Source organism: Scyliorhinus torazame, chromosome 11 (genome assembly GCF_047496885.1).
Source record: "Scyliorhinus torazame isolate Kashiwa2021f chromosome 11, sScyTor2.1, whole genome shotgun sequence".
Lineage (NCBI taxonomy): Eukaryota > Metazoa > Chordata > Chondrichthyes > Carcharhiniformes > Scyliorhinidae > Scyliorhinus > Scyliorhinus torazame.
Genome location: NC_092717.1, coordinates 175,928,785 through 175,954,177, shown reverse-complemented (window position 1 = coordinate 175,954,177; position 25,393 = coordinate 175,928,785). Strand labels below are relative to the sequence as shown.

The 25,393-nt window shown below is 47.5% G+C and overlaps 1 protein-coding gene across 2 annotated transcripts in view; it reads right to left on the bottom strand.

The window, feature by feature from the left end:
• LOC140385667 (neural-cadherin) overlaps window positions 1-24,949 on the bottom strand; it is a 444,649-nt gene extending 419,700 nt beyond the window's left edge. For both annotated transcript variants that reach the window (XM_072468059.1, XM_072468060.1), the window contains exon 1: window positions 23,885-24,949. In XM_072468059.1, the coding sequence (XP_072324160.1) occupies window positions 23,885-24,680 (796 nt within the window). In that variant the 5' untranslated portion in view covers window positions 24,681-24,949. The remainder of the gene's footprint in view (window positions 1-23,884) is intronic.
• Between the last annotated feature and the right edge of the window lie 444 nt (window positions 24,950-25,393).

The following is a 25,393-nucleotide window of genomic DNA, read 5'->3' as shown; positions in this document are numbered from 1 at the left end:
ACTATAGTGGCGGATAACGGGGGCAGATACGTGATGGTGAGTGGCAAATTACAGGGAGAGATGGTGGTTTTGGTAAACGTGTATGCCCCGAACTGGGACGATGCCAACTTTATGAGGCGAATGCTAGGACGCATCCCAGACCTAGAGACCGGAAAGCTGATAATGGGGGAGACTTTAACACGGTGTTGGAACCAAGGCTGGATAGGTCAAAGTCCAGGACTGGTAGGAGGCCGGCAGCAGCCAAGGTGCTTAAGGATTTTATGGAGCAGATGGGAGGGGTGGACCCGTGGAGATTCAGTAGACCTAGGAGTCAGGAGTTCTCGTTTTTCTCCTATGTCCATAAAGTCTATTCACGCATAGACTTTTTTGTGTTGGGTAGGGCATTGATCCCGAGGGTGAGGGGAACGGAATATACGGCTATAGCCATTTCGGATCATGCCCCACACTGGGTAGACTTGGAGATAGGGGAGGAAACAAGAGGGCGCCCACCCTGGAGAATGGACATGGGACTAATGGCGGATGAGGGGGTGTGCCTAAGGGTGAGGGGATGCATTGAAAAGTACTTGGAACTCAATGACAATGGGGAGGTTCAGGTGGGAGTGGTCTGGGAGGCGTTGAAGGCGGTGGTTAGGGGGGAGCTGATATCAATAAGGACACAAAGGGAAGCAGGAGAGTAAGGAACGGGAGCGGTTGCTGCAAGAACCTTTGAGGGTGGATAGACAATATGCGGAAGCACCGGAGGAGGGACTGTACAGGGAAAGGCAAAGGCTGCATGTGGAATTTGACTTGCTGACTACAGGCACTGCAGAGGCACAATGGAGGAAGGCGCAGGGTGTACAGTATGAATATGGAGAGAAGGCGAGCAGATTGCTGGCACACCAATTGAGGAAAAGGGGAGCAGCGAGGGAAATAGGGGGGGGGTGAGGGACGAGGAAGGAGAGACGGAGCGGGGAGCGGAGAGAGTGAACGAAGTGTTCAAGACATTTTATAAAAAATTGTATGAAGCTCAACTCCCGGATGGGAGGGAGAGAATGATGGATTTTTTGGATCGGCTGGAAATTCCCAAGGTGGAAGAGCAGGAAAGGGTGGGACTGGGAGCACAGATCACGGTAGAAGAAGTGGTGAAAGGAATTAGGAACATGCAGACGGGAAAGGCCCCGGGACCGGACGGATTCCCAGTTGAATTTTACAGAAAATATTTGGACTTGCTCGCTCCGCTACTGACGAGGACCTTTAACGAGGCAAAGGAAAGGGGACAACTACCCCCGACTATGTCAGAAGCAACGATATCGCTTCTCTTAAAGAAGGAAAAGGATCCGCTACAATGCGGGTCCTACAGACCAATTTCCCTCCTCAATGTGGATGCCAAGGTCCTGGCCAAGGTAATGGCAATGAGAATAGAGGAATGTGTCCCGGGGGTGGTTCATGAGGACCAAACTGGGTTTGTGAAGGGGAGACAGCTGAACACGAATATACGGAGGCTGTTAGGGGTAATGATGATGGCCCCACCAGAGGGTGAAACGGAGATAGTAGTGGCGATGGATGCCGAGAAAGCATTTGATAGAGTGGAATGGGATTATCTGTGGGAGGTGTTGAGGAGATTTGGGTTTGGAGAGGGGTATGTTAGATGGGTGCAGCTGTTGTATAGGGCCCCAGTGGCGAGCGTGGTCACGAATGGACGGGGATCGGCATATTTTCGGCTCCATCGAGGGACAAGGCAGGGATGTCCTCTGTCCCCATTACTGTTTGCACTGGCGATTGAGCCCCTGGCGATAGCGCTGAGAGGTTCCAAGAGATGGAGGGGAATACTTAGGGGAGGAGAAGAACACCGGGTATCTTTATATGCGGATGATCTGCTACTATATGTGGCGGATCCAGCGGAGGGGATGCCAGAAATAATGCGGATACTTGGGGAGTTTGGGGATTTTTCAGGGTATAAATTGAACATGGGGAAGAGTGAGCTGTTTGTGGTGCATCCAGGGGAGCAGAGTAGAGAAATAGAAGACCTACCGTTGAGGAAGGTAACAAGAGACTTTCGTTACCTGGGGATCCAGATAGCTAAGAATTGGGGCACATTGCACAGGCTAAATTTGACGCGGTTGGTGGAACAGATGGAGGAAGATTTCAAGAGATGGGATATGGTAGCATTGTCAATGGCAGGGAGGGTGCAGGCGGTTAAGATGGTGGTCCTCCCGAGATTCCTCTTTGTGTTTCAGTGCCTCCCGGTGGTGATCACGAAGGCTTTTTTCAAAAGGATAGAAAAGAGTATCATGGGTTTTGTTTGGGCCGGGAAGACTCCGAGAGTGAGGAAGGGATTCTTACAGCGTAGTAGGGATAGGGGGGGGCTGGCACTACCGAGCCTAAGTGAGTATTATTGGGCCGCTAATATTTCAATGGTGAGTAAGTGGATGGGAGAGGAGGAAGGAGCGGCGTGGAAGAGATTAGAGAGGGCGTCCTGTAGGGGGACCAGCCTGCAGGCTATGGTGACAGCCCCATTGCCGTTCTCACCAAGGAACTATACCACGAGTCCGGTGGTGGTAGCTACACTGAAGATTTGGGGACAGTGGAGACGACATAGGGGAAAGACCGGAGCATTGGGGGGGTCCCCGATAAGAAACAACCACAGGTTTGCCCCGGGGGGAATGGATGGGGGATATGGAATGTGGCAAAGAGCAGGTATAACGCAATTGAAAGATCTATTTGTGGATGGGAAGTTCGCGAGTCTGGGAGCGCTGACTGAGAAATATGGGTTGCCCCAAGGGAATGCATTCAGGTACATGCAATTGAGGGCTTTTGCGAGGCAACAGGTGAGGGAATTCCCGCAGCTCCCGACACAAGAGGTGCAGGACAGAGTCATCTCGAGGAAATGGGTGGGGGACGGTAAGGTGTCGGATATATATAGGGAAATGAGGGATGAAGGGGAGACTATGGTGGACGAACTAAAAGGGAAATGGGAAGAAGAGCTAGGGGAGGAGATCGAGGAGGGGCTGTGGGCAGATGCCCTAAACAGGGTAAACTCGTCGTCCTCGTGCGCCAGGCTAAGCCTGATTCAGTTTAAGGTATTACACAGGGCACATATGACTGGAACACGGCTCAGTAAATTTTTTGGGGTGGAGGATAGGTGTGCGAGGTGCTCGAGAAGCCCAGCGAATCATACCCATATGTTTTGGTCATGCCCGGCACTACAGGGGTTTTGGATGGGGGTGACAAAGGTGCTTTCGAAAGTAGTAGGAGTCCGGGTCGAACCAAGCTGGGGGTTGGCTATATTTGGGGTTGCACAAGAGCCGGGAGTGCAGGAGGCGAGAGAGGCCGATGTTTTGGCCTTTGCGTCCCTAGTAGCCCGGCGCAGGATATTGCTAATGTGGAAAGAAGCCAAGCCCCCGGGGGTGGAGACCTGGATAAATGATATGGCGGGGTTCATAAAGTTAGAGCGGATTAAGTTCGTCCTAAGGGGGTCGGCTCAAGGGTTTACCAGGCGGTGGCAACCGTTCGTCGAATATCTTGCGGAAAGATAGATGGGGGAAAAAAGAAGGCAGCAGCAGCAGCCCAGGACTTGGGTGGGGGGGGGGGGGGGGGGGGTGGCCTGAGACAAGGCAGTTGCCAATTAGGGCTAGTTTTTATTTTTGTTATTTATTATTTATTTATTTGTTGTTGTTTTCTTTTGTTCTTGTTTAAATAAAAAAAAGGTCATTATTATCTGTATTGTTATAATGTTGTGTAAAGGATGCACAATGTACTGTGTTGGTTGACCAAAAATTTTCAATAAAATATTATTTTAAAAAAAAAACAATGTCAGACGTTTGAGAAGCAATTTCCAAGTTTAGGCAGTTTGAAGGCACAGGCACCAATAACGCTCAAGCGGCCAAATTTGGGAGGGTTGTCGGACCGGAGGAGATTACAGAGGTAGGGAAGCGTGAGCCATGCAGAATTTCAAATACAAGGGTGAAAATTTGACTGGGAATCAATGTAGGTCAAGGAACACAGAGTACCAGGACTTGGTGTGAGTGAGCACATAGGCAGCAATGTTTAGATGGTCACCTGCAGCTCAGTTGGTAGCCCTCTGTAAATCAAAAGGTTGTGGTTCAAGTCTCACTCCAGGACCTCAGCACAAAATTGTGCACTGACACTCAGTTCACTGCTGAGTGAGTCAGCATGGTCAGAGCGGTGGTCTTTCAGATGAGATATTAAACCCAGGCTCTGTCTGCCCTCTCAGGTGAATGTAAATGATGGCAATATTCCAAAGCACTAAACACAATTATCCCTGGTATCCCAACCAATATTTTTCCCTTAATTGACATTACCAAACCATATTATCTGATTATCACCACATTGTTAGCTGGGTGCAAAATGGCTCCAAGTTTTCTATATTGCAAAAATGACTATATTCAATGGCAATATAGTCCTTTCGGATGTCCAATGCTGGTGAATGGCATTAGATAAATGAAAGTCGTTCTTTTCCCATGTTTGCAGCCAGGAAGGAGTGCATCAAGTTTCAAGGTAACAAAGACATGGATGAGAGTGTTTCAGCCACTGGTTAGCTGAGACAGTGGCTGAAGTGAGCAATATTACACAGGCTGAAATAGGCAGTTTTGTCGATAATGCACTGATGTGGTTGGAAGCTCATTTCCAGGTCAAACATAACACCAAGTTTGTGAACAACCTGCTTCAGCTTCAGACAGTTCTGAAGCAGACGAGTGGAGCTGGGAAAAGGAATTTGTGGCTGGGACCGATGTTTAGTTGGAGAGTGAGCAAATATACAAGTGTTTTGATGAAAGTTCATGTCAACCGAAAATGTCAATGCGGTTTCTCTCCCCAGATGCCATCTGACCTGCTGAGTATTTGCAGTATTTTTTTTTTTACTTTATAAAAATATCAAGAGTCACTTGAAAGGAAAGGAATTAAGTCAAATTGGAAGAGTTTAGGTGAACCGTTTGGATAATACTTTACAGAGGGTGGTGAATTTATAGAGCAGACTGACCATGAAGTAATGAAGTTAGGTAATTTCAATAAACTGAGTCTCTCATTGGCAGAAAAACGTATTAAGTAGCATAACAGCATCATATTTCTCAATACATAAACATTATAACCTAGTTCTCATCCTTCAAACCATTATGGCTTAACTTCCAAATCTATGGGGTTTCACATAACAGTAAAAGTTTGCTTATTTTAATTTAAATAAACAAAGTGAAGAACAAACTATATTATTTTAGAGCTGGTGAAACCAGTCATTCCAGTGTTACTGAACTACCAGCAAGGAGAAGTGCATGTTTGGTTAAGAAAAGAATACCTGAATATAATGTGTGCATAATTTAGTGAGCAAGTGTTCTTCTTCCTCCATTTTAAATGAATGCTGTATGTCAACTAAGTGATTAGTAGGCATTACTACTCAAGATCATTGAAAAAAAAGGATACTACAAGAAATACAAAACCTTACTTTGTTATGTTTTGCCACACATTTGTACCATCTTTTTCCATTATATATTTTGATGTTCACATTTATAGTGGGTGCTACACATATGAACATGTCATACTGTAAAATACTCCTTTTCTTTAAATACATTTTGAGTACCCAATTTTTTTTCTGATTAAGGGGTAATTTAGTGTGGCCAATTCACCTACCCTACACATCTATTGGGTTGTGGGCGCGAGACCCACGCAGACATGGGGAGAGTATGCTGTAAACTATTCTCCTCCTAGTGATGGCACTTTAGTTGCTTCTTTATCTCCCAGTTCCACAGCCGCAACAAAAAATAAATTAAAAAATTAATATAACATCAACATTTCATATAAAAATCTGGATAAAACATAGGTCTTAAAATTGAGAAGAAATCATATATCATTTGGGCAGCACAGTAGCCTTGTGGATAGCACAATTGCTTCACAGCTCCAGGGTCCCAGGTTCGATTCCGGCTTGGGTCACTGTCTGTGCGGAGTCTGCACATCCTCCCAGTGTGTGCGTGGGTTTCCTCCGGGTGCTCGGGTTTCCTCCCACAGTCCAAAGATGTGCGGGTTAGGTGGATTGGTCATGATAAATTGCCCTTAGTGTCCAAAATTGCCCTTAGTGTTGGGTGGGGTTACTGGGTTATGGGGATAGGGTGGAGGTGCTGAACTTGGGTAGGGTGCTCTTTCCAAGAGCCGGTGCAGACTCGATGGGCCAAATGGCCTCCTTCTGCACTGTAAATTCTATGATTCTATGATTTCCTACATTCTAACAATAATTATGCCTGAATTTTACTTAATTGGCTGTAAAGTGATTTGATACATCCTGGAATCATGAAAAGTACTGTGTAACTGCAAGTTCTTTCTTTATCTGTGTGCCATGATCCAATTATCCCTCGATGTCTAACCCCAAATCATCTGAAGGCTATACTGAGTCATGACTCCCTGGGTGAAACACCACAGAAGATCAACTAGTAAATGATTAAATAGAGGTCGTACTATAGGGATACAAAGTTCATTTCACAATGAAGGGCTGTTAACAAAACAAAATAAATCGGCCAGAAATGAATTATAGAAATATTTCTCAGTAGGATAAATTGTTCCCTAATGTGTATTCTGTTTATACACCGCCATATGGATAGATTAGCTCAAAGTGAGATAATTAAAGTTTCTTTTCAGTGAGTTTTAAGACCTGAATATTGTACGCAGTGCTAGATCTATAAGAAATGGGACTGGGAATAGGGTATTCTTCCCTTCAAACCTGCTCCAGCATTCCATTGTGCAATGCCTGATCTACCTCAACTCCATCTTTCCGCAGTGTTCCCATATCGCTAGATTCCCTTAGGAGCCAAAATGCTACCAATCTCGGAATTGAATATACTCAGCAACTCAATAATCATAGCTCTCAAGAGGTAGAGAATTCCAAAAATTTAAAATCCTTTGATTTAAGGAAATTCTCCTCATCTCATGACATTCTCCTGACTGCTCATTCTGATTCGGAGATCCTAGACTTAGACTTGCCAGCCGGGGGATACATTCTCTCAGCATCTACCCTGTCAAGTCACTCAAGACTGTGAAATTGGATAGTTTGACAAAGAGTCATCGGACTCGAAACGTTAGCTCTTTTCTCTCCCTACAGATGCTGCCATTTTCTCTTTCGTCACTTAAGACTGTTCTATATTTCAATTAGATCATCTTACATTCTTCCAAATGCCAAGAAATATAGACTTGGTCTACTCAATCTCCCATCATATCAATCCCCTACTCCAGGAATCAGTGTAGTGAACCTCATCAACTCTGCAGCAAATAGTTTATTTTGTAGTTAAGACCACCGCAATTGTGCACCAGTACTCCAGGTATAGTCTCATCAAGGTCATATACAATTGCTGTAAGACTTCTTTACTTTCAGACTCCAACCCTTTTGTAATAAAGGCCAACTTATGATTGGCTAAGGGTGGCATGTGGCGCAGTGGTTAGCATTGGGACTGCGGCCCTGAGTCACTGGGTTCAAATCCCGGCCTTGGGTCACTGTCGTGTGGAGTTTGCACATTCTCCCCATGTCTGCGTGGGTTTCACGCCCACAACCCAAAGATGGGCAGATTAGGTGGATTGGCCACACTAAATTGCCCCTTAATTGGAGAAAAAATAATTGGGTACTCTAAAAAAAAATTTTTTTTTAAACTTATGATTGCCTATACTAATTGCTTGCTATACCTGCATGTTAACCTTGCGATTTGTGTAGATGGTCACTTTGAATATAAATGTTTATCAGTCTCTTAAATATTCCACCTTTTTTACTTTTCCTTCATGTTTAACTTCATCTGCCAAGTTCTTCCCCATTCACTTGTAGCTGTGTCCCCCTTGATCACTTACTTTCCCACTAGATTCAGAAAATTATGAGGCATTTTACTTGGTCTCCCATCTATATCATCAATATAGAAAGAATGGTCGAGCAACATCTTGATTTTAAAATTTACTTTGTGGTCATCAAATGCTTCCATAGCCTCGCCCCTTCCTATCTCTAATCTCCTCCATCGCACTACCCTCAGATATCTGAGTAGTGGGAAGTCAGAAGATTGGGAAGACTACAAAAACAAACAGAGGATAACAAAGAGAGAAATAAGGAAAGAGAGGATCAAATTTGAAGGTAGGCTAGCCAGTAACATTAGGAATGATAGTAAAGGTTTCTTTAAATACATTAAAAACAAACGGGAGGCAAAAGTTGACATTGGGCCGCTCCAAAATGACGCTGGTAATTTTGTGATGGGCGACAAGGAAATAGCTGAGGAACTGAATAAGTACTTTGCGTCAGTCTTCACAGTAGAAGACATGAGTAATATTCCAACAATTCCGGAGAGTCAGGGGGCAGAGTTGAATATGGTAGCCATCACAAAGGAGAAAGTGCTAGAGAAAATAAGAGGTCTAAAAATTGATAAATCTCCGGGCCCAGATGGGCTACATCCTAGAGTTCTAAAGGAGATAGCTGAGGAAATAGTGGAGGCGTTAGTTATGATCTATCAAAAGTCACTGGAGTCAGGGAAAGTCCCAGAGGATTGGAAAATCGCTGTTGTAACCCCCCTGTTCAAGAAGGGAACAAGGAAAAAGATGGAAAATTATAGGCCAATTAGCCTAACCTCGGTTGTTGGCAAGATTCTAGAATCCATTGTTAAGGATGAGATTTCTAAATTCTTGGAAGTGCAGGGTCGGATTAGGACAAGTCAGCATGGATTTAGTAAGGGGAGGTCGTGCCTGACAAACCTGTTAGAGTTCTTTGAAGAGATAACAAATAGGTTAGACCAAGGAGAGCCAATGGATGTTATCTATCTTGACTTCCAGAAGGCCTTTGATAAGGTGCCTCACGGGAGACTGCTGAGTAAAATAAGGGCCCATGGTATTCGAGGCAAGGTACTAACATGGATTGACGATTGGCTGTCAGGCAGAAGGCAGAGAGTTGGGATAAAAGGTTCTTTTTCGGAATGGCAACCGGTGACGAGTGGTGTCCCACAGGGTTCAGTGTTGGGGCCACAGCTGTTCTCTTTATATATTAACGATCTAGATGACAGGACTGGGGGCATTCTGGCTAAATTTGCCGAAGATACAAAGATAGGTGGAGGGGCAGGTAGCATGGAGGAGGTGGGGAGGCTGCAGAAAGATTTAGACAGTTCAGGAGAGTGGTCCAAGAAATGGCTGATGAAATTCAACGTGGGCAAGTGCGAGGTCTTGCACTTTGGAAAAAAGAATAGAGGCATGGACTATTTTCTAAACGGTGACAAAATTCATAATGCTGAAGTGCAAAGGGACTTGGGAGTCCTAGTCCAGGATTCTCTCAAGGTAAACTTGCAGGTTGAGTCCGTAATTAAGAAAGCAAATGCAATGTTGTCATTCATCTCAAGAGGCTTGGAATATAAAAGCAGGGATGTACTTCTGAAGCTTTATAAAGTATTAGTTAGGCCCCATTTAGAATACTGTGAGCAATTTTGGGCCCCACACCTCAGGAAGGACATACTGGCACTGGAGCGGGTCCAGCGGAGATTCACATGGATGATCCCAGGAATGGTAGGCCTAACATACGATGAACGTCTGAGGATCCTGGGATTATATTCATTGGAGTTTAGGAGGTTGAGGGGAGATCTAATAGAAACTTACAAGGTAATGAATGGCTTAGATAGGGTGGATGTAGGGAAGTTGTTTCCATTAGCAGGGGAGACTAGGACCCGGGGGCACAGCCTTAGAATAAAAGGGAGTCACTTTAGAACAGAGATGAGGAGAAATTTCTTCAGCCAGAGAGTGGTGGGTCTGTGGAATTCATTGCCACAGAGGGTGGTGGAGGCTGGGACGTTGGGTGTCTTTAAGACAGAAGTTGATAAATTCTTAATTTCTCGAGGAATTAAGGGCTATGGAGAGAGAGCGGGTAAATGGAGTTGAAATCAGCCATGATTGAATGGTGGAGTGGACTCGATGGGCCGAATGGCCTTACTTCCACTCCTATGTCTTATGGTCTTATTATCTGCATTCATCTAACTCCAGTGTCTTCAGCATCTCCAATTTTAAGTGCTCCATCAATGATGCCATGTCTTCAGTTGCCTAGACTCGAAATGGGCAGCATGGTAGCATAGTGATTAGCACTGTTGTTTCACAGCACCAGGGACATGGGTTTGATTACCATCTTGTGTCACTGCCTGTGCGGAGTCTGCAAGTTCGCCCCGTGTCTGCGTAGGTTTCTTCCGGGCGCTCAGGTTTCCTCCCAAAAGTCCCAAAAGACGTGCGGTTAGATTAATGGACATTCTAAATTCTCCCTCAGTGTACCCGAACAGGTGCTGGACTAAGGGATTTTCACAGTAACTTCATTGCAGTGGTAATGTAAGCCGACTTGAGACAATAATAAAGATGTTTTTTTAAACTCTAGAATTCCCTCCCGAGATCTCTCCACCTCTCAATGCTGTTTTCTTCCTTTAAGACACCCATTGACGTTTACCTCTATAATCAAGCCTTAGGTCATCTCTCCTAATATTTCTTATGTGGCTTGGTGTCATATTTTGTTTTATCACACTTCTATGAAGTGCCTTGGGACATATTATGCTGTTAAAGACACTTTATAAAGGTAAGTTGTTGTTGTAAATAGCTGCGACCCAAGCATTGATCCTCAAGGTACCCAATCTTCCATTCTGAAAATAACCCGTTTATTCCTAATCTATTTTTACCTGTTAACCAATCCTCAACACAAACTAGCACATTTCCCTCAATTTCATAAGCCCTAACTATGTTTAATAAAACCCTAACGTGTGGAGTTTGCACATTCTCCCAGTGACTGTGTGGGTCTCACCCCACAACCCAAAGATTTAGAGGGTAGGAGGCCATGCTAAATTGCCCCTTAATTGGAATTTTAAAAAAAATATTGTAATTGTAACAAAAAAAAGAATAAAATAAAGCTCTAAAGTTGTGGTCAGGGGATGGTTGCCATTGCAAGGAAACATCACAGAAAAGCTTAAAGGTTGCTAAATCTGGCAGCTTGTCATGTGAAAACACCTCCAGACTCCAGCATTGTAATACACTATTCAGCAGTAGATGGGATCAAAGTCTTAGGTGTTTATAATAATCTTCAATAGTCTGCTCAATTAATATTAATTCATTACTTCAATACACAAATATGTTCTGCTATTAAATGTTACTGTACCTTATAGAACAATGAAGCCACACTAGTATATCATTAGCACCTTTGCCTTTTTTTTCAAATCCAGAAATAGATTCCTGAAAATCAGACAGTCACAACACCCCATTCCCCCATCCAGGATGATCAAAACACTTCATAGCTGAATAAGTACTTTTCTTTTAGTAATATAGGAATCAAGGCGGTCAGTTTTCACACACGTCTGACAAGTGGCAATGGGATAATGACTATAAGACCATAAGACATAGGAGTGGAAGTAAGGCCATTCGGCCCATCGAGTCCACTCCACCATTCAATCATGGCTGATTTCAACTCCATTTACCCGCTCTCTCGCCATAGCCCTTAATTCCTCGAGAAATCAAGAATTTATCAACTTCTGTCTTAAAGACACTCAACGTCCCGGCCTCCACCACCCTCTGTGGCAATGAATTCCACAGACCCACCACTCTCTGGCTGAAGAAATTTCTCCTCATCTGTTCTAAAGTGACTCCCTTTTATTCTAAGGCTGTGCCCCCGGGTCATGGTCTCCCCTGCTAATGGAAACAACTTCCCTACGTCCACCCTATCTAAGCCATTCATTATCTTGTAAGTTTCTGATTAGTTATGTTCACTGAGGGATGAATATTGACCAGCGACTCGAGGAGAAATGACTCCTCTTTTTGAAATAGTTCTTTGGGATATTTTATAATCACCTAAGCAGGCAGGCAGGCCTTGGTTCACCGTCTCATCCAAACCTCAGCACTTTTTACAGTGCACAGTGGAGTAAATTGATTCAGAGCCAAGAGTTTTATCAACCAAATCACATCTGAGACCCAAACTGACTAATGCACAGCTAAGGTATGATCCTGCAGGTGTCAAGCATCAACCATTATCTCGCTCAATCATTATTTATTTGTGAATATTGATACCAACTGGCAGCAGGCTAATTTCTTTGGCAGTAATGCACTTGTCTGATGTCCACATATGTTGAAATTATAGGATAGTAATTATAAGTGTAAAAAAAAAATAAAGGAAGACCTGTATTCGTATAGTGCCTTTCATGATCATCAAGTGCTTTACAGCTAATTCAGTACTTTTTGGAAGGCCAGTATTATGATCCCAGCTGATGTTAATACTGGAATGAGCCAGGTCCAGAGTGAAACCTGGCTTGATAGATCCCAGCTTTGTTCATTCTTAGGAATCATGGAGGGCAGTTTACTGACCACATCCATAGGGGTCTGTTAGTGTACTTTTAACACAAAGAAGAAGACATTTATTAATGATTGTAAAGATTTAAATACAAACACCAGTAAATGATTCAAATCACACTATTTCTTCAACCCAATAAACAAATTTGTAAAGATAACACAATTTCAATATCTATGTAATATCCTACTTTTCAGGATAGGCATGTGTACATGTGAGGTAATAGACGAATGGTGGTCAGACACATTGCACCCCAAAACAAGTGACAGGTCCCACCAAAGCAAACTCTCTGATTTCTCATCAACTTCCCCAGATGTTGGTCACACCATGAGCCAACTGGTCTCCCGGAAACTCCATCTGTCTCATGAGGGCTTCCAATCTCCACGCTCAAAGAAATCACTTTGGAATTCATTCCCAAACGGCCGTTTACACTTGGATGCCTTCAACAATAATAATAATTATCTTTATTGTCACAAGTAGGCTTACATTAACACTGCTAACACTGCAATGACGTTTCTGTAAAAATCCCCTAGTAGTCACAATCCAGCACCTGTTTAGGTACACAGAGGGAGAATTCAGAATGTCCAAATTACCCAACAACAGGTCTTTCGGGACTTGTGGGAGGAAACCCACGCAGACACAGGGAGAACATGCAGATTCCACACAGTCGCTGACCCAAGCTGGGAATTGAACCTGGGACCCTGGTGCTGTGGAGCAACAGTGCTAACTGTTGTGTTCTGTAATTTGGAATAACACAAGCTGCCACTTGATGCAGTTTTGAGCAAAAGATGCTCCAGACTTTGAAGTGAGTTCAATGTGTTTTATTGAACTATTAGCACAGCTTTCAATGAGTTCGACTCTCTGCTAATCTAAATGTAGTAACTCAGTCTAACAGAAACAGCCTTGCTCTAAGCCACATGCTGGGGTGTGATGCTGAGGATACACCCTATCTCACTCTGGAGATGTTGGTCTGTGGAAAGAGGTGGGGTGTGAGTGCCTCATCCCTTTTATAGTGAGATACCACCCCTGCATGTCCTGACTGCTCATTGGTCGTATCCTATTGTGTGTGTTCATTAGCTGCATGCTTGCATAGCATGACACTAACCACTGCGCTACTGTGCCACCCATCCAACAAGGATCCACCTCCAGGGTTTCACTCACTTTAGGATGTTCCTTCCCTTGGATCACCATGTACACTCAAGATTTACCTTCCGGCAGCACGGTGGCGCAGTGGATAGCACTGCTGCCTCACGGCCCCGCGGTCCCAGGTTCGATCCCGGCTCTGGGTCACTGTCCGTGTGGAGCTTGCACATTCTCCCAGTGTTTGCATGGGTTTCGCCCCCACAACCGAAAGATGTGCAGGGTAGGTGGATTGGCCACGCTAAATTGCCCCTTAATTGGAAAAAATTTAATTGGGTACTCTTAAGTTTATTTTTAAAAAGTTACACCTTCCGGCACACAGATATTCAACCATGCCAAGCAAAAGATTTCTATTCCAGAAGCCCACAATAAGGAGTCACTAACATCCTATGCCTCCTTGGAGCTATTCGTTTCTCTCAAGCCCTCTTTGCTTCAAGTCTGCTCCCTGCAGCTTTTTCCTCAATTTGGAGCCAACTGCTCTGTTCCTTACTTTTAACTGTACTTAACAGGGCCTGCCTGCCCCCCTCCTGTCTCTTGTTCCGTGGGGCACCTTCTCTGGAATGACACCCTCAGGTCACCTGACCTCCAGTTTCACACAGTTTCACGTATCGTTCTTCTTTTGCCACTGCACGGGTACGCAGGACCAGTGCCCGAGTGCAGAGTTAAAAAATGAACTGTGCATGTGCGCAGGATCTGTTCCCCATCTGAACATAGTGAAATCAACAAACTATGCAAGTACTTGAGTATTGTGTACATTTTTTGTCCCTTATTTGAGGAGGGATTTAGTTGCAGTAGAGACAGTTCAGAGGAGGGTCACTAAATTGATTCCAGAGATGAGGGGCTGGATTCTCCCTCCCGCTGCGCCAGATTTCTGCTTCAGCACGCCACAGGATGCTCCATTTCACAGGCTGGTCAATGGGGTTTCCCATTGTGGGGCAGCCCCACACCGTCAGGAAACCCTCTGGTGCATGCACAGAAACTCCAAGCCCCACTAGGAACTGGAGTTTCCAGCCTCCGATTTAAACATAAAAAGGTAAATTTTCTTTTTCCCTCTTGAAACCTGTCGCAATAGCCACTGTTGTGATGGAGGTAATGTGATAGATTACTTGCACACAGCAAACCCACACAAACAGCAATGTGAGAATGACCAGATCATCTATTTTTTGTGATGTTGATTGAAGGATAAATATTGGCCAGGACTCTTGGAAGAACTCCCCAGCTTGTCTTTGAAATAGTGCCATGGGACCCTTTATATCCACCTAAAGTGGGCAGATGGTTCCTGCACTTAATATCTCATCCCAAAGATTGCACCTCCATTAGTGCAGCACACTGACAGTCACTGGAGTGTTTGTCAGTCCTTAAACTCACAATCTCTGACTCAGAGACAAGTGTGAACCCAGCTGAGTTGCAGCTAACACCCAAGAGGCTGGTCTATGCTCTCCCTGCCCCACCTCATTACCTTTCCCAACTCGGGGCTGCTGAGACCATTGACAAGAATATAGGAGCAGGATTTGGCCATTCAGCTACTGAAGCCTGTTCCATCATTCAATTGGAGCATGGCTGATCCTCTTCTACCTCAATGCCATTTTTCTGCATTCTCCCCTTGATGTCTTTACTATCTAGAAGTCTAATAGTGTCTGTCTTAAACATACTCAATGACTGAGCCTCCACTGCCCTCTGTGGTAGAGAACTCCAGAGATGTACCACTGTGTGAATAAATTCCCCCTCATCTCTGTCTGAAATGGCCTGCCCCTTATTTGGAGTATTCTAGGTGCCCAGAGCCAGGGGACACATCAGGTGGGATTCACCATTTCTGAGACGCCGGACTTCGGTTGTGACCATGGAGTGAGTGGTTACATACAGGGCTGTTCCGGCTTAAAGTCACAGAAAAGGGCGATTCGGGTGGAATTTTGATGAAAAGGCGTAGGTGAATGTTAGAGGAGTAGTTTGCCCCTGGAATGGTATGTCTCGTGATCGCCAGACCCTGCAGAAAACAGTGAGAAATTTGGCTGGAAAGTTGAAACAGTCTTGTGCTTCACAGACAGTCTCTTCCAGCATGCAGGTGGGGGAGGGGCAAGCTGTAAGGCCCCAGATACAGGAACTGATGACTTTTATCATGGAGGAATTCCATAAGCAGAGGAAAGAATTGCGTGAGGATCATGCAAACGCCATTGCAGAAGCTGTGGCACCCCTGAAGAGTACTTTGTAGCAGATGGAGGTGTTTGGAGGTGCAGGGGTCACAGATTCGGGAGATTGAAGGAGTGATCTCGGACCACAGCGATCGTTTGGTGGCTCTGGAGGCGGAGGTCGGGCTCCCAGGAGACCTTTGTAAAACGCTGAGGGCAAAGGTTGAGGAGCAGGAAAATAACTCGAGAAGACAGAACCTGCGAATAGTGGGCCTGCCTGAAGGAGTGGAAGGTGTGAGTGCCACAAGGTACGTTTCGAGATGCTGGCAGGACTGGTGGCAGAAGGGGTGCTGGATAAGGCACCTGAAGTGGACAAAGCGCATAGGGATCTGAGGCAAAAACCTAGAGCTGGGGGACCGCCGCAGGCGGTGATCGTGAGGCTCCATAAATTTGTAGAGAAAGAGAAAATTCTACTGTGGGCCAGGGAGAAGCGTAGCTGCGACCGGGAGAGAAATAACGTCCGGATTTATCAGGACATCGGAGCAGAGTAGGCAAAACGGCAGGCAGGTTTCAACAAGGCCAAGGCAGTGCTGTACCGGCGGTAGATCAGGTTTGGGGTGCTCTACCCGGCGAAATTATGGGTGACGTTCGGAGGCCGGGAGTATTATTTCGAGACCCCAGAAGCTGCTGAAGTCTTCATTAAGGAGCGTAAACTGGGGAGAACTGAGTGGACAATGCTTGGGAACCGGGGTGCTTGCACTATGTTAGAAGTGGGTGTAGGGATTGGGGGATTTTCGTCTTTTTTTGTGGGGGGGTGGGTTTCTGCTCAATGTTGAGATTGTAAGGAGTTATAGGGCTGAAAGGTTTATGTGGGGATGGATGTTCCCATCGCCCCTCCTGTTTTAGGGGACTGTTTGTGTTTAACATCTGTTGGTTTGCTTTTGGGGAAGGCTGCCTGTTTTAGTGGGCAGGGAGGGGGAGAAAGCCACGAGGGGTGGCCGGGGGAGGGGGAAAGGGGAAGGGGAAAAGCGGGGGGGGGGGGGGGGGGGAGCTTGTGACGCGGCAGGGGGTGAGAGATGACATGGTCAAGGGCGAAGAAAGGGGCCATCTGGGATGGGCTAGGTACAGAGTGGAATTAAAGGGGCAGGAGCTAAGTGGGGAAGATGATGGACGGTAGAGGGGATTGGAGGCAGAAGCCTCCGGTAAAGGTAGTAACGTGGAATGTCCGGGGACGGAATGGACCGGTTAAAAGGTTGTGGGTGTTCGCCCACCTTAGGAGCTTGAAAGCGGGGGTGGTCTTTTTGCAGGAGACACATCTCCGTTGTGAAGGACCAAGTTAGGTTAAGGAAGGGGTGGGTTGGGCAGGTTTCTCACTCGATTTGAAATCGAGGGGTGTGGCGATTTTACTGAGCAAAAAAATGGGATTCGTGAGTGCGAAGAAAGTGAGGGATCCAGGTGGGAGATATGTGATTGTGAGTGGGGTATTGGAAGGGGCACCGGTAGTGTTGGAAAATGTGTATGCCCCAAATTGGGATGATGTGGGTTTTATGAGCAGGTTGCTGGCAGCAATCCCGGATTTGGCCACGCACCAGTTGATCATGGGAGGAGATTTTAACTGTGTCCTGGAGCCGAGGGTGGATAGATCGAGCCCCAGGTCGATGGGTAGGGTACGAATAGCAAGGGATCTGAGGGGGGGGGTTTATGGAGAGGATGGGTATGGTGGATCCATGGCGCTTTCAGAACCCAGGGGGAAGGGAGTATTCCTTCTTTTCACACATCTATAAGGTGTATTCGAGGATTGATTACTTTGTAGTGAGTCGGGAGATTTTGGTTGGGGTGGAGGGGGCAGAGTATGCGGGGATAGCTATCTCGGACCATGCACCCCACTGACTGGATATTCGGTTCAGTATGGGACGAGAGCAGAGGCCGGGGTGGAGGTTTGACTCGGGGTTGTTGGCGGACGGAGGTTTTTGTGATAAGGTGCGGTTGGCGATTAGGGATTATGTGGAGTTCAATCAGAATGGGGAGGTGTCGGCGGGCATATTTTGGGAAGCACTGAAGGCAGTGGTCCGGGGAGAAATTCTCTCATTTACGGTTCGTGCGAATAAGGAAAGGAGGGCGGAACATGACCGTCTAGTGAGCGAGATAGTGGAGGTGGACAGGGAATATTCGAGGGTGCCCACCATGGAGGGATTGATGAGGAGGAAAGAGTAGCAGGGGCAATTTGACAGACTGACAACGGGGAGGGCATGCAGAGGGTGGGGAGGACCCTGCTACAAAGGCAGAGGCAGCAGGGGGGGTTGGTGTTGCCAAACTTGCTTGCTTATTATTGGGCGGCGAACGTGAACAAGGTGCGGTGGTGGGAAGGAGAAGGGGTACAGTGGGTTAGGATGGAGGAGGAATCTTGTAAGGGGTCTAGTTTGAGGGCTATAGTGACGGCAGCATTGCCAATGGCTCCGGGTAGGTATTCAGGGAGCCCAGTGGTGCAGTCCACGGTGAAGATATGGAATCAGCTGAGGAGGCATTTTAGGATGGAAGGGATGTCGGTGCTAACGCCACTGTGCGAGAATCATGGGTTTGAGCCGGTAGAATGGATAGTGTATACAGGAGGTGGAGGGAAGTGGGGCTGGTCAAGGTGAGGGATTTGTATTTGGAGGAAGGGTTCGCCAGTCTGGAGGAGCTAAGGGAGAGGGTAGGGCTGCCGAGGGGTAGTGAGTTCAGGTATCTACAGGTTAGGGATTTTGCACGAAAGGTCTGGAAGGAGTTCCCTAGATTGCTGGGATACGCCCTGCTGGAGCGACTGCTTCTTCTGGATGTGGGAGGGGAGGGATGAATTGGGATATATATAAGTGGCTGGTGGAGCAGGGAGGCGAGTGGGTGGTGAAGATCAAGGATAAATGGGATGCGGAGTTGGGAATGGAGATCAATTGGGGAGTATGGAGTGAGGCACTGAGAAGGGTAAATGGGACCTCCTCTTGTGCAAAGATGAGCCTGATACAGTTCAAGGTGGTGCACAGGGTGCATATATCTCGGGCGAGAATGAGTGGGTTCTTTCAGGGGGTAGCAGATGAGTGAGAGAGGATTTGGTGGGGGCCAGCGAATCATGCGCAGATGTTTTGGGGTTGTGAAAAATTAGGAAGATTCTGGGTGGGAGTGTTCGCGGTCTTAGCCAGGATAGTGGAGGAGGGAGTGGACCCGGACCCTTTGGTGGCGATATTTGGGGTTTCAGAGAAGCCGGAGCTCATGGAGAGGAGGAAGGCCGATGGATTAGCCTTCGCCTCTGATTGCATGGCAATGAATTTTGCTGGAGTGGCGGTCGGCATCGCCACCGGGGGTAGCAGCATGGTTGGGTGGCCTGTCCAACTTCCTGCAGTTAGAGAAGATAAAGTAGGAGTTAAGGGGCTCAGCAGGGGAGTTCAAGAAAAGGTGAGGGATGTTTGTGACCGTATTTGAGGAGTTGTTCGTCACGGGGGGGGGGGGGGGGGGGGGTGGTGGTGATGGGGAGGAAAATCTGTACAAACTCTTTAGTTGATTGTTGGGAAGAATGTTTCCCGGGGTGTTTATTTGCTGTAACCTACTTTGATACAAGTTTGAACAAAAAAAAGTGTTGACGCCAACGGAGAATCCATGGACTTTCACGAAAGAAAAATCGGCGCCGCACTTGCACCGTTTCTAAGGGGCTAGCACCATTACCGCGTGGAACACAATTGATTCTAATGAAAAACAGTACAGGATTCGCTAGGTCCGTGATTGACACTCAGGAGGCTGACAAGATTCAGCCGCACATACACATTACACTCCCCACATACTTAGCCCAGCCAAACTGATTGTGCTGGAGCATGCCCATACAACTGTTGGCTGGGGCCAGAGGGCACCCAGGGGAATGGCCTGGGGAGGACACCTGTACAACCCGTGACACCAAGCTTCCAAGCGGGCTGTTAGCAGTGTGCACAACTGCATGGCTGCCTTGCTGGCTGCGGCAATGGTGCTCCGTGCCCGTCCACCCACAGCCCACCTCCTGGCCACTCCCCATTACTCCCCGCAGCCCTGGCAGAAGCCCCCCAGTCAGCGGCACAACTGTCAGCAAACTATGGCAACAGAGGACACTTTCCGTAGACCCTCTCCTTCAGCAGCCGCCACGCCGGTTTCATGATTTTTAACAGCACAAGTGAACCACACCTTCGGGAACTCGACCCATTGGGGGTGGAGAATCACAGAGGCCCTGGAGAATACCGGGTTGGGCCCACTAATGATATGCAAACGGTGCCTACTGTATGCACGGAGTGAAGCGCTGTTTTCGAGATGATGGAGAATCATGATTTGATGTCAAATCAGCGGTGCCACGATTTTCGCTTCGGAAACTTTTCTCCGCCCAATCGCATTTCCCTATTTCAGCATCGGCTAACGGAGAGTCCAGCCCATTCTTTCTGCATCTGGCCTGTCGATCCCTGGAAGCATTTTGTATGCTTCAATGAGATCACCCTTTCTTGTTCCACAGCTGCACAGAGCAGTAAGTGAAACTGATGTTGGCTGCTCTATTTGATTCAGTACCATGATAGACAATGCCATTAACCTCTAATCTCTAGAGTTGACACTAATAAAAAGAAAATCATTGAGTTGATGCAATGTGCTTTTTTTTTACTCTCTGACAAAAGGGAGCAGTGAAACTACAGCTTACATTTAATGAACAAAGACCAATTGAGATTTTTAGTAGTGGTATCATACCACCAGGAGGAGGTAGTGTCACACTGCTCCTTCTTACACCAGTTGCTGCATTATTGTTATTCAGTGTATAGACACATTTTGAAGCTTATCTAATGGTCTTTTGACACTTTCAAAATTTAAAGTTAGAGAAGAGAAAATGGAAGTCAGATTTATTTCTTACTATAAAAATGTCACTACAGTTGCAAATTGAGGAGGAGAGTTCTGCTTTACCCAATTGGAATGCGCGGGACGGACAGCTCTCCGACGTGCATCGGGACGGACAGCTCTCCGACGTGCATCGGGACGGACAGCTCTCCGACGTGCATCGGGACGGACAGCTCTCCGACGTGCATCGGGACGGACAGCTCTCCGACGTGCATCGGGACGGACAGCTCTCCGACGTACATCGGGACGGACAGCTCTCCGACGTGCATCGGGACGGACAGCTCTCTGATGTATATCTGGATCTATAGCTCTGACGTAAATCAGGATGTACAGCTCTCCGACGTATATCTGGATCTATTGATCTCTGACATACATTAGGATGTATAGCTCTCTGACATACATCAGGATGTATAGCTCTCTGACACACACCAGGATGTATAGCTCTCTGACACACACCAGGATGTATAGCTCTCTGACACACACCAGGATGTATAGCTCTCTGACATACACCAGGATGTATAACTCTCTGTCGTACATCAGGATGTACAGCTCTCTGACACGGACAGTCACCAAGGGCCAGCATTCGAACCCGGGTCCTCGGTGCCTTAGGCAGCAATGCTAACCACTGTGCCAGCCATGATGTATAGCTCTCTGATATACATCGGAATGCATAGCTCGCTGACGTACATCAGGATGCATAGCTCGGTGATATACATCGGGATGTATGGCTCTGTGATATACATCGGGATATATAGCTCCCTGACATACATCGGGATATATAGCTCCCTGACATACATCGGGATGTATAGCTCCGTGACATACATCGGGATGTATAGCTCCGTGACGTACATCGGGATGTATAGCTCCGTGACGTACATCGGGATGTATAGCTCTGTGACGTACATCGGGATGTATAGCTCTGTGGTGTACATCGGGGTGTATAGCTCTGATATACATCGGGATGTATAGCTCTGATATACATCGGGATGTATAGCTCTGTGGTGTACATCGGGATGTATGGCTCTGTGATGTACATCGGGGTGTATGGCTCTGTGGTGTACATCGGGATGTATAGCTCTGTGGTGTACATCGGGATGTATAGCTCTGTGGTGTACATCGGGATGTATAGCTCTGTGGTGTACATCGGGATGTATAGCTCTGTGGTGTACATCGGGATGTATAGCTCTGTGGTGTACATCGGGATGTATAGCTCTGTGGTGTACATCGGGATGTATAGCTCTGTGGTGTACATCGGGATGTATAGCTCTGTGGTGTACATCGGGATGTATAGCTCTGTGGTGTACATCGGGATGTATAGCTCTGTGGTGTACATCGGGATGTATAGCTCTGTGGTGTACATCGGGATGTACAGCTCTGTGACGTACATCCGGATGTACAGCTCTGTGACGTACATCCGGATGTACAGCTCTGTGACGTACATCCGGATGTACAGCTCTGTGACGTACATCCGGATGTACAGCTCTGTGACGTACATCCGGATGTACAGCTCTGTGACATACATCCGGATGTACAGCTCTGTGACATACATCCGGATGTACAGCTCTGTGACATACATCCGGATGTACAGCTCTGTGACATACATCCGGATGTACAGCTCTGTGACATACATCCGGATGTACAGCTCTGTGACATACATCCGGATGTACAGCTCTGTGACATACATCCGGATGTACAGCTCTGTGACATACATCCGGATGTACAGCTCTGTGGTGTACATCGGGATGTATAGCTCTGTGATGTACATCGGGGTGTATGGCTCTGTGATATACATCGGGATGTATGGCTCTGTGGTGTACATCGGGATGTATAGCTCTGTGGTGTACATCGGGATGTATAGCTCTGTGGTGTACATCGGGATGTATAGCTCTGTGGTGTACATCGGGATGTATAGCTCTGTGGTGTACATCGGGATGTATAGCTCTGTGGTGTACATCGGGATGTATAGCTCTGTGGTGTACATCGGGATGTATAGCTCTGTGGTGTACATCGGGATGTAAAGCTCTGTGGTGTACATCGGGATGTAAAGCTCTGTGGTGTACATCGGGATGTAAAGCTCTGTGGTGTACATCGGGATGTATAGCTCTGTGGTGTACATCGGGATGTACAGCTCTGTGATATACATCGGGATGTACAGCTCTGTGATATACATCGGGATGTATAGCTCTGTGATATACATCGGGGTGTATAGCTCTGTGATATACATCGGGGTGTATAGCTCTGATATACATCGGGATGTATAGCTGTGTGGTGTACATCGGGATGTATAGCTCTGTGATATACATCGGGATGTATGGCTCTGTGATGTACATCGGGATGTATGGCTAGTGATGTACATCGGGATGTATGGCTCGTGATATACATCGGGATATATAGCTCCCTAACATACATCGGGATGTATAGCTCTGTGATATACATCCGGATGTATAGCTCTGTGATATACATCGGGGTGTATAGCTCTGTGATATACATCGGGGTGTATAGCTCTGTGATATACATCGGGATGTATAGCTCTGTGATATACATCGGGGTGTATAGCTCTGTGATATACATCGGGGTGTATAGCTCTGATATACATCGGGATGTATAGCTCTGATATACATCAGGATGTATAGCTCTGTGGTGTACATCGGGATGTATAGCTCTGTGATATACATCGGGATGTATAGCTCTGTGATATACATCGGGATGTATGGCTCTGTGATGTACATCGGGATGTATGGCTAGTGATGTACATCGGGATATATAGCTCCCTAACATACATCGGGATGTATAGCTCTGTGATATACATCGGGGTGTATAGCTCTGTGATATACATCGGGATATATAGCTCTGTGATATACATCGGGATGTATAGCTCTGTGATATACATCGGGATGTATGGCTCTGTGATATACATCGGGATGTATGGCTCTGTGATATACATCGGGATGTATAGCTCTGTGATATACACCACACCTTGGTATCCCTGGCAAATTGCCAGATTCACTTTTATCTCATTATGTTCTAATCTATTCCTCGTCTCTTGCCTAACTTCAGTTGTACCTATCCTCTAAATGGAGATTTAAATTCTCGAGACTGCATTACTAAACATTACATTCCCAAATCACAAGATATTTAAGTAATTCTGTCCAACTCAGAAATTAAGTTCCGTCAACCACCCAGACTCCTGCAGCTCCCGATTCGCCTTCGAAATCCTGATTACCCCCCACCCCGAGCTGGCCTTTGGTTGCCCCCTCCGAGTGTATCTTTCGGGTGAGGGAGCTCGGTGAAGCCGTGCCCGATGTAAATGATAGTTGTGGGACTGGAATATTACAACAGGAGTCAGTAACGCGGGAGAAGTGGCAGCGACTCTGGGGCACATTGCACACGGTGTGGAGTCTGACAGGGAGACAGAACAGGTTTCCTCTGAGGGAATGGGAGAATGTCAGCCCCTTACCTTTCTGGTTGTTCACTTTGACAGTTATCTGGATGGTCGATTTGGCGCGGATTCTCTTGGACAGGTAAACCTTGCCGGAGTCCCTCTCGATGTGGACCGGGGCATCGAGCGGGGCGATCACTTCAAACCAGCGCCGTTGAAACTTCCAGTCGGGGATGGTGTAGATGGCGTTCCCCACCTTGTCATTCTCCGACACGGACACGGAGTAGTAGAGCTGCTCCGGCGCCGAGCGGGCTCCTCGCCCGCCCTGGGAGAGTCCCGCGCCCCGGTCTCCTCGCCCGCCCTGGGAGAGTCCCGCGCCCCGGTCTCCCACACTCAGCCGCAGCCTGAGGGGCTGGCTGAGGCCGCCCGGCCGCCCCCTGCCCTGGCCGTACACGGACAGCTCCAGGGCCGCCACCCCCAGCAGGGAGCCCACCACCAGGATCTGGCCGGTCCGCGGCACCACGAACAGCTGCGGGACCCCGGGAGAGGAGCGGTAGCGGATTCCCGCGCCGCCCCCGTCCGGGGCGGTGACCCGGGCGATCTCCGAGCCCAGCGGGACCATCCCGTCCACCTGCAGCCTCAGCAGGCAGGGGGACCTCCCCTCCCGCTGCAGCCGGGCGCCGGCGGACAGCACAGGGCACCGGCCGCCGCCGGAGAGGCTGAAGCCGGCGCCAGGTGGGGAGTTCCCAGACAGGTGGCCGAGCAGGGGCGGCGGGGGTCCAGATCCCCGCACAGCGGCAGCGAGCAGGCAGAGGGAATGAAGGAGGAAGGCAGGGCTCCCGGGACAGTGTGGGGCAGCAGGCAGGTGGGACATGGCTGGCACCTCAAACCCTGCAAACTAAAGGTGCACAAATCAAGCTCGGTTTCTGTGGCAGTGAATTCACCCTCAAATAGTCTATGGGGAAGCTCTATGGGGATGGTGGGGAAGCTCTATGGGGATGGTGGGGAAGCTCTATGGGGATGGTGGGGAAGCTCTATGGGGATGGTGGGGAAGCTCTTTGCCTTTCCCCCGCCCAGCCTGCATGGACGCTCCTGTCTGAACCTCCCCGATCCCGTGGATGTCGCTGACAACAACGGCTCTGCTGAAAAGCCCGGACTCCAGAGCCGCTTCCAACTTCCATTCAATCGGAGGCAACCCCTCCCTGGCCACGCCCCTCCCGGGCTACAGCCAATCAGAGCGGAGAGCGGGGCACCAGCGTCTCCGCCCACCTGGACTTATCTCCAATCATAGGGCAGGGGGCGGGGCTTCCCGCCCCACCTGGAGTGTTCCCGGGTGGAGGTGATGCATTCCAGAGTGAGGGGGTCGCAGCTTTCCTGCTGTCCACACTCGCTGCACCAACTTCACTATACACACTGTCGAGCTTTTGGACAACCTATGCTGTTCTTAAAATCGGATTTGTAACCATAACCAGTTTGCACCATTAAATATAATTAATATGTATGTCATAGAGAGACATTCTGAATTAATCTACATTAAAAAAACAGGCCTGCGGATAAACATAATTCAGCAAAGATTAAGATTGTCTA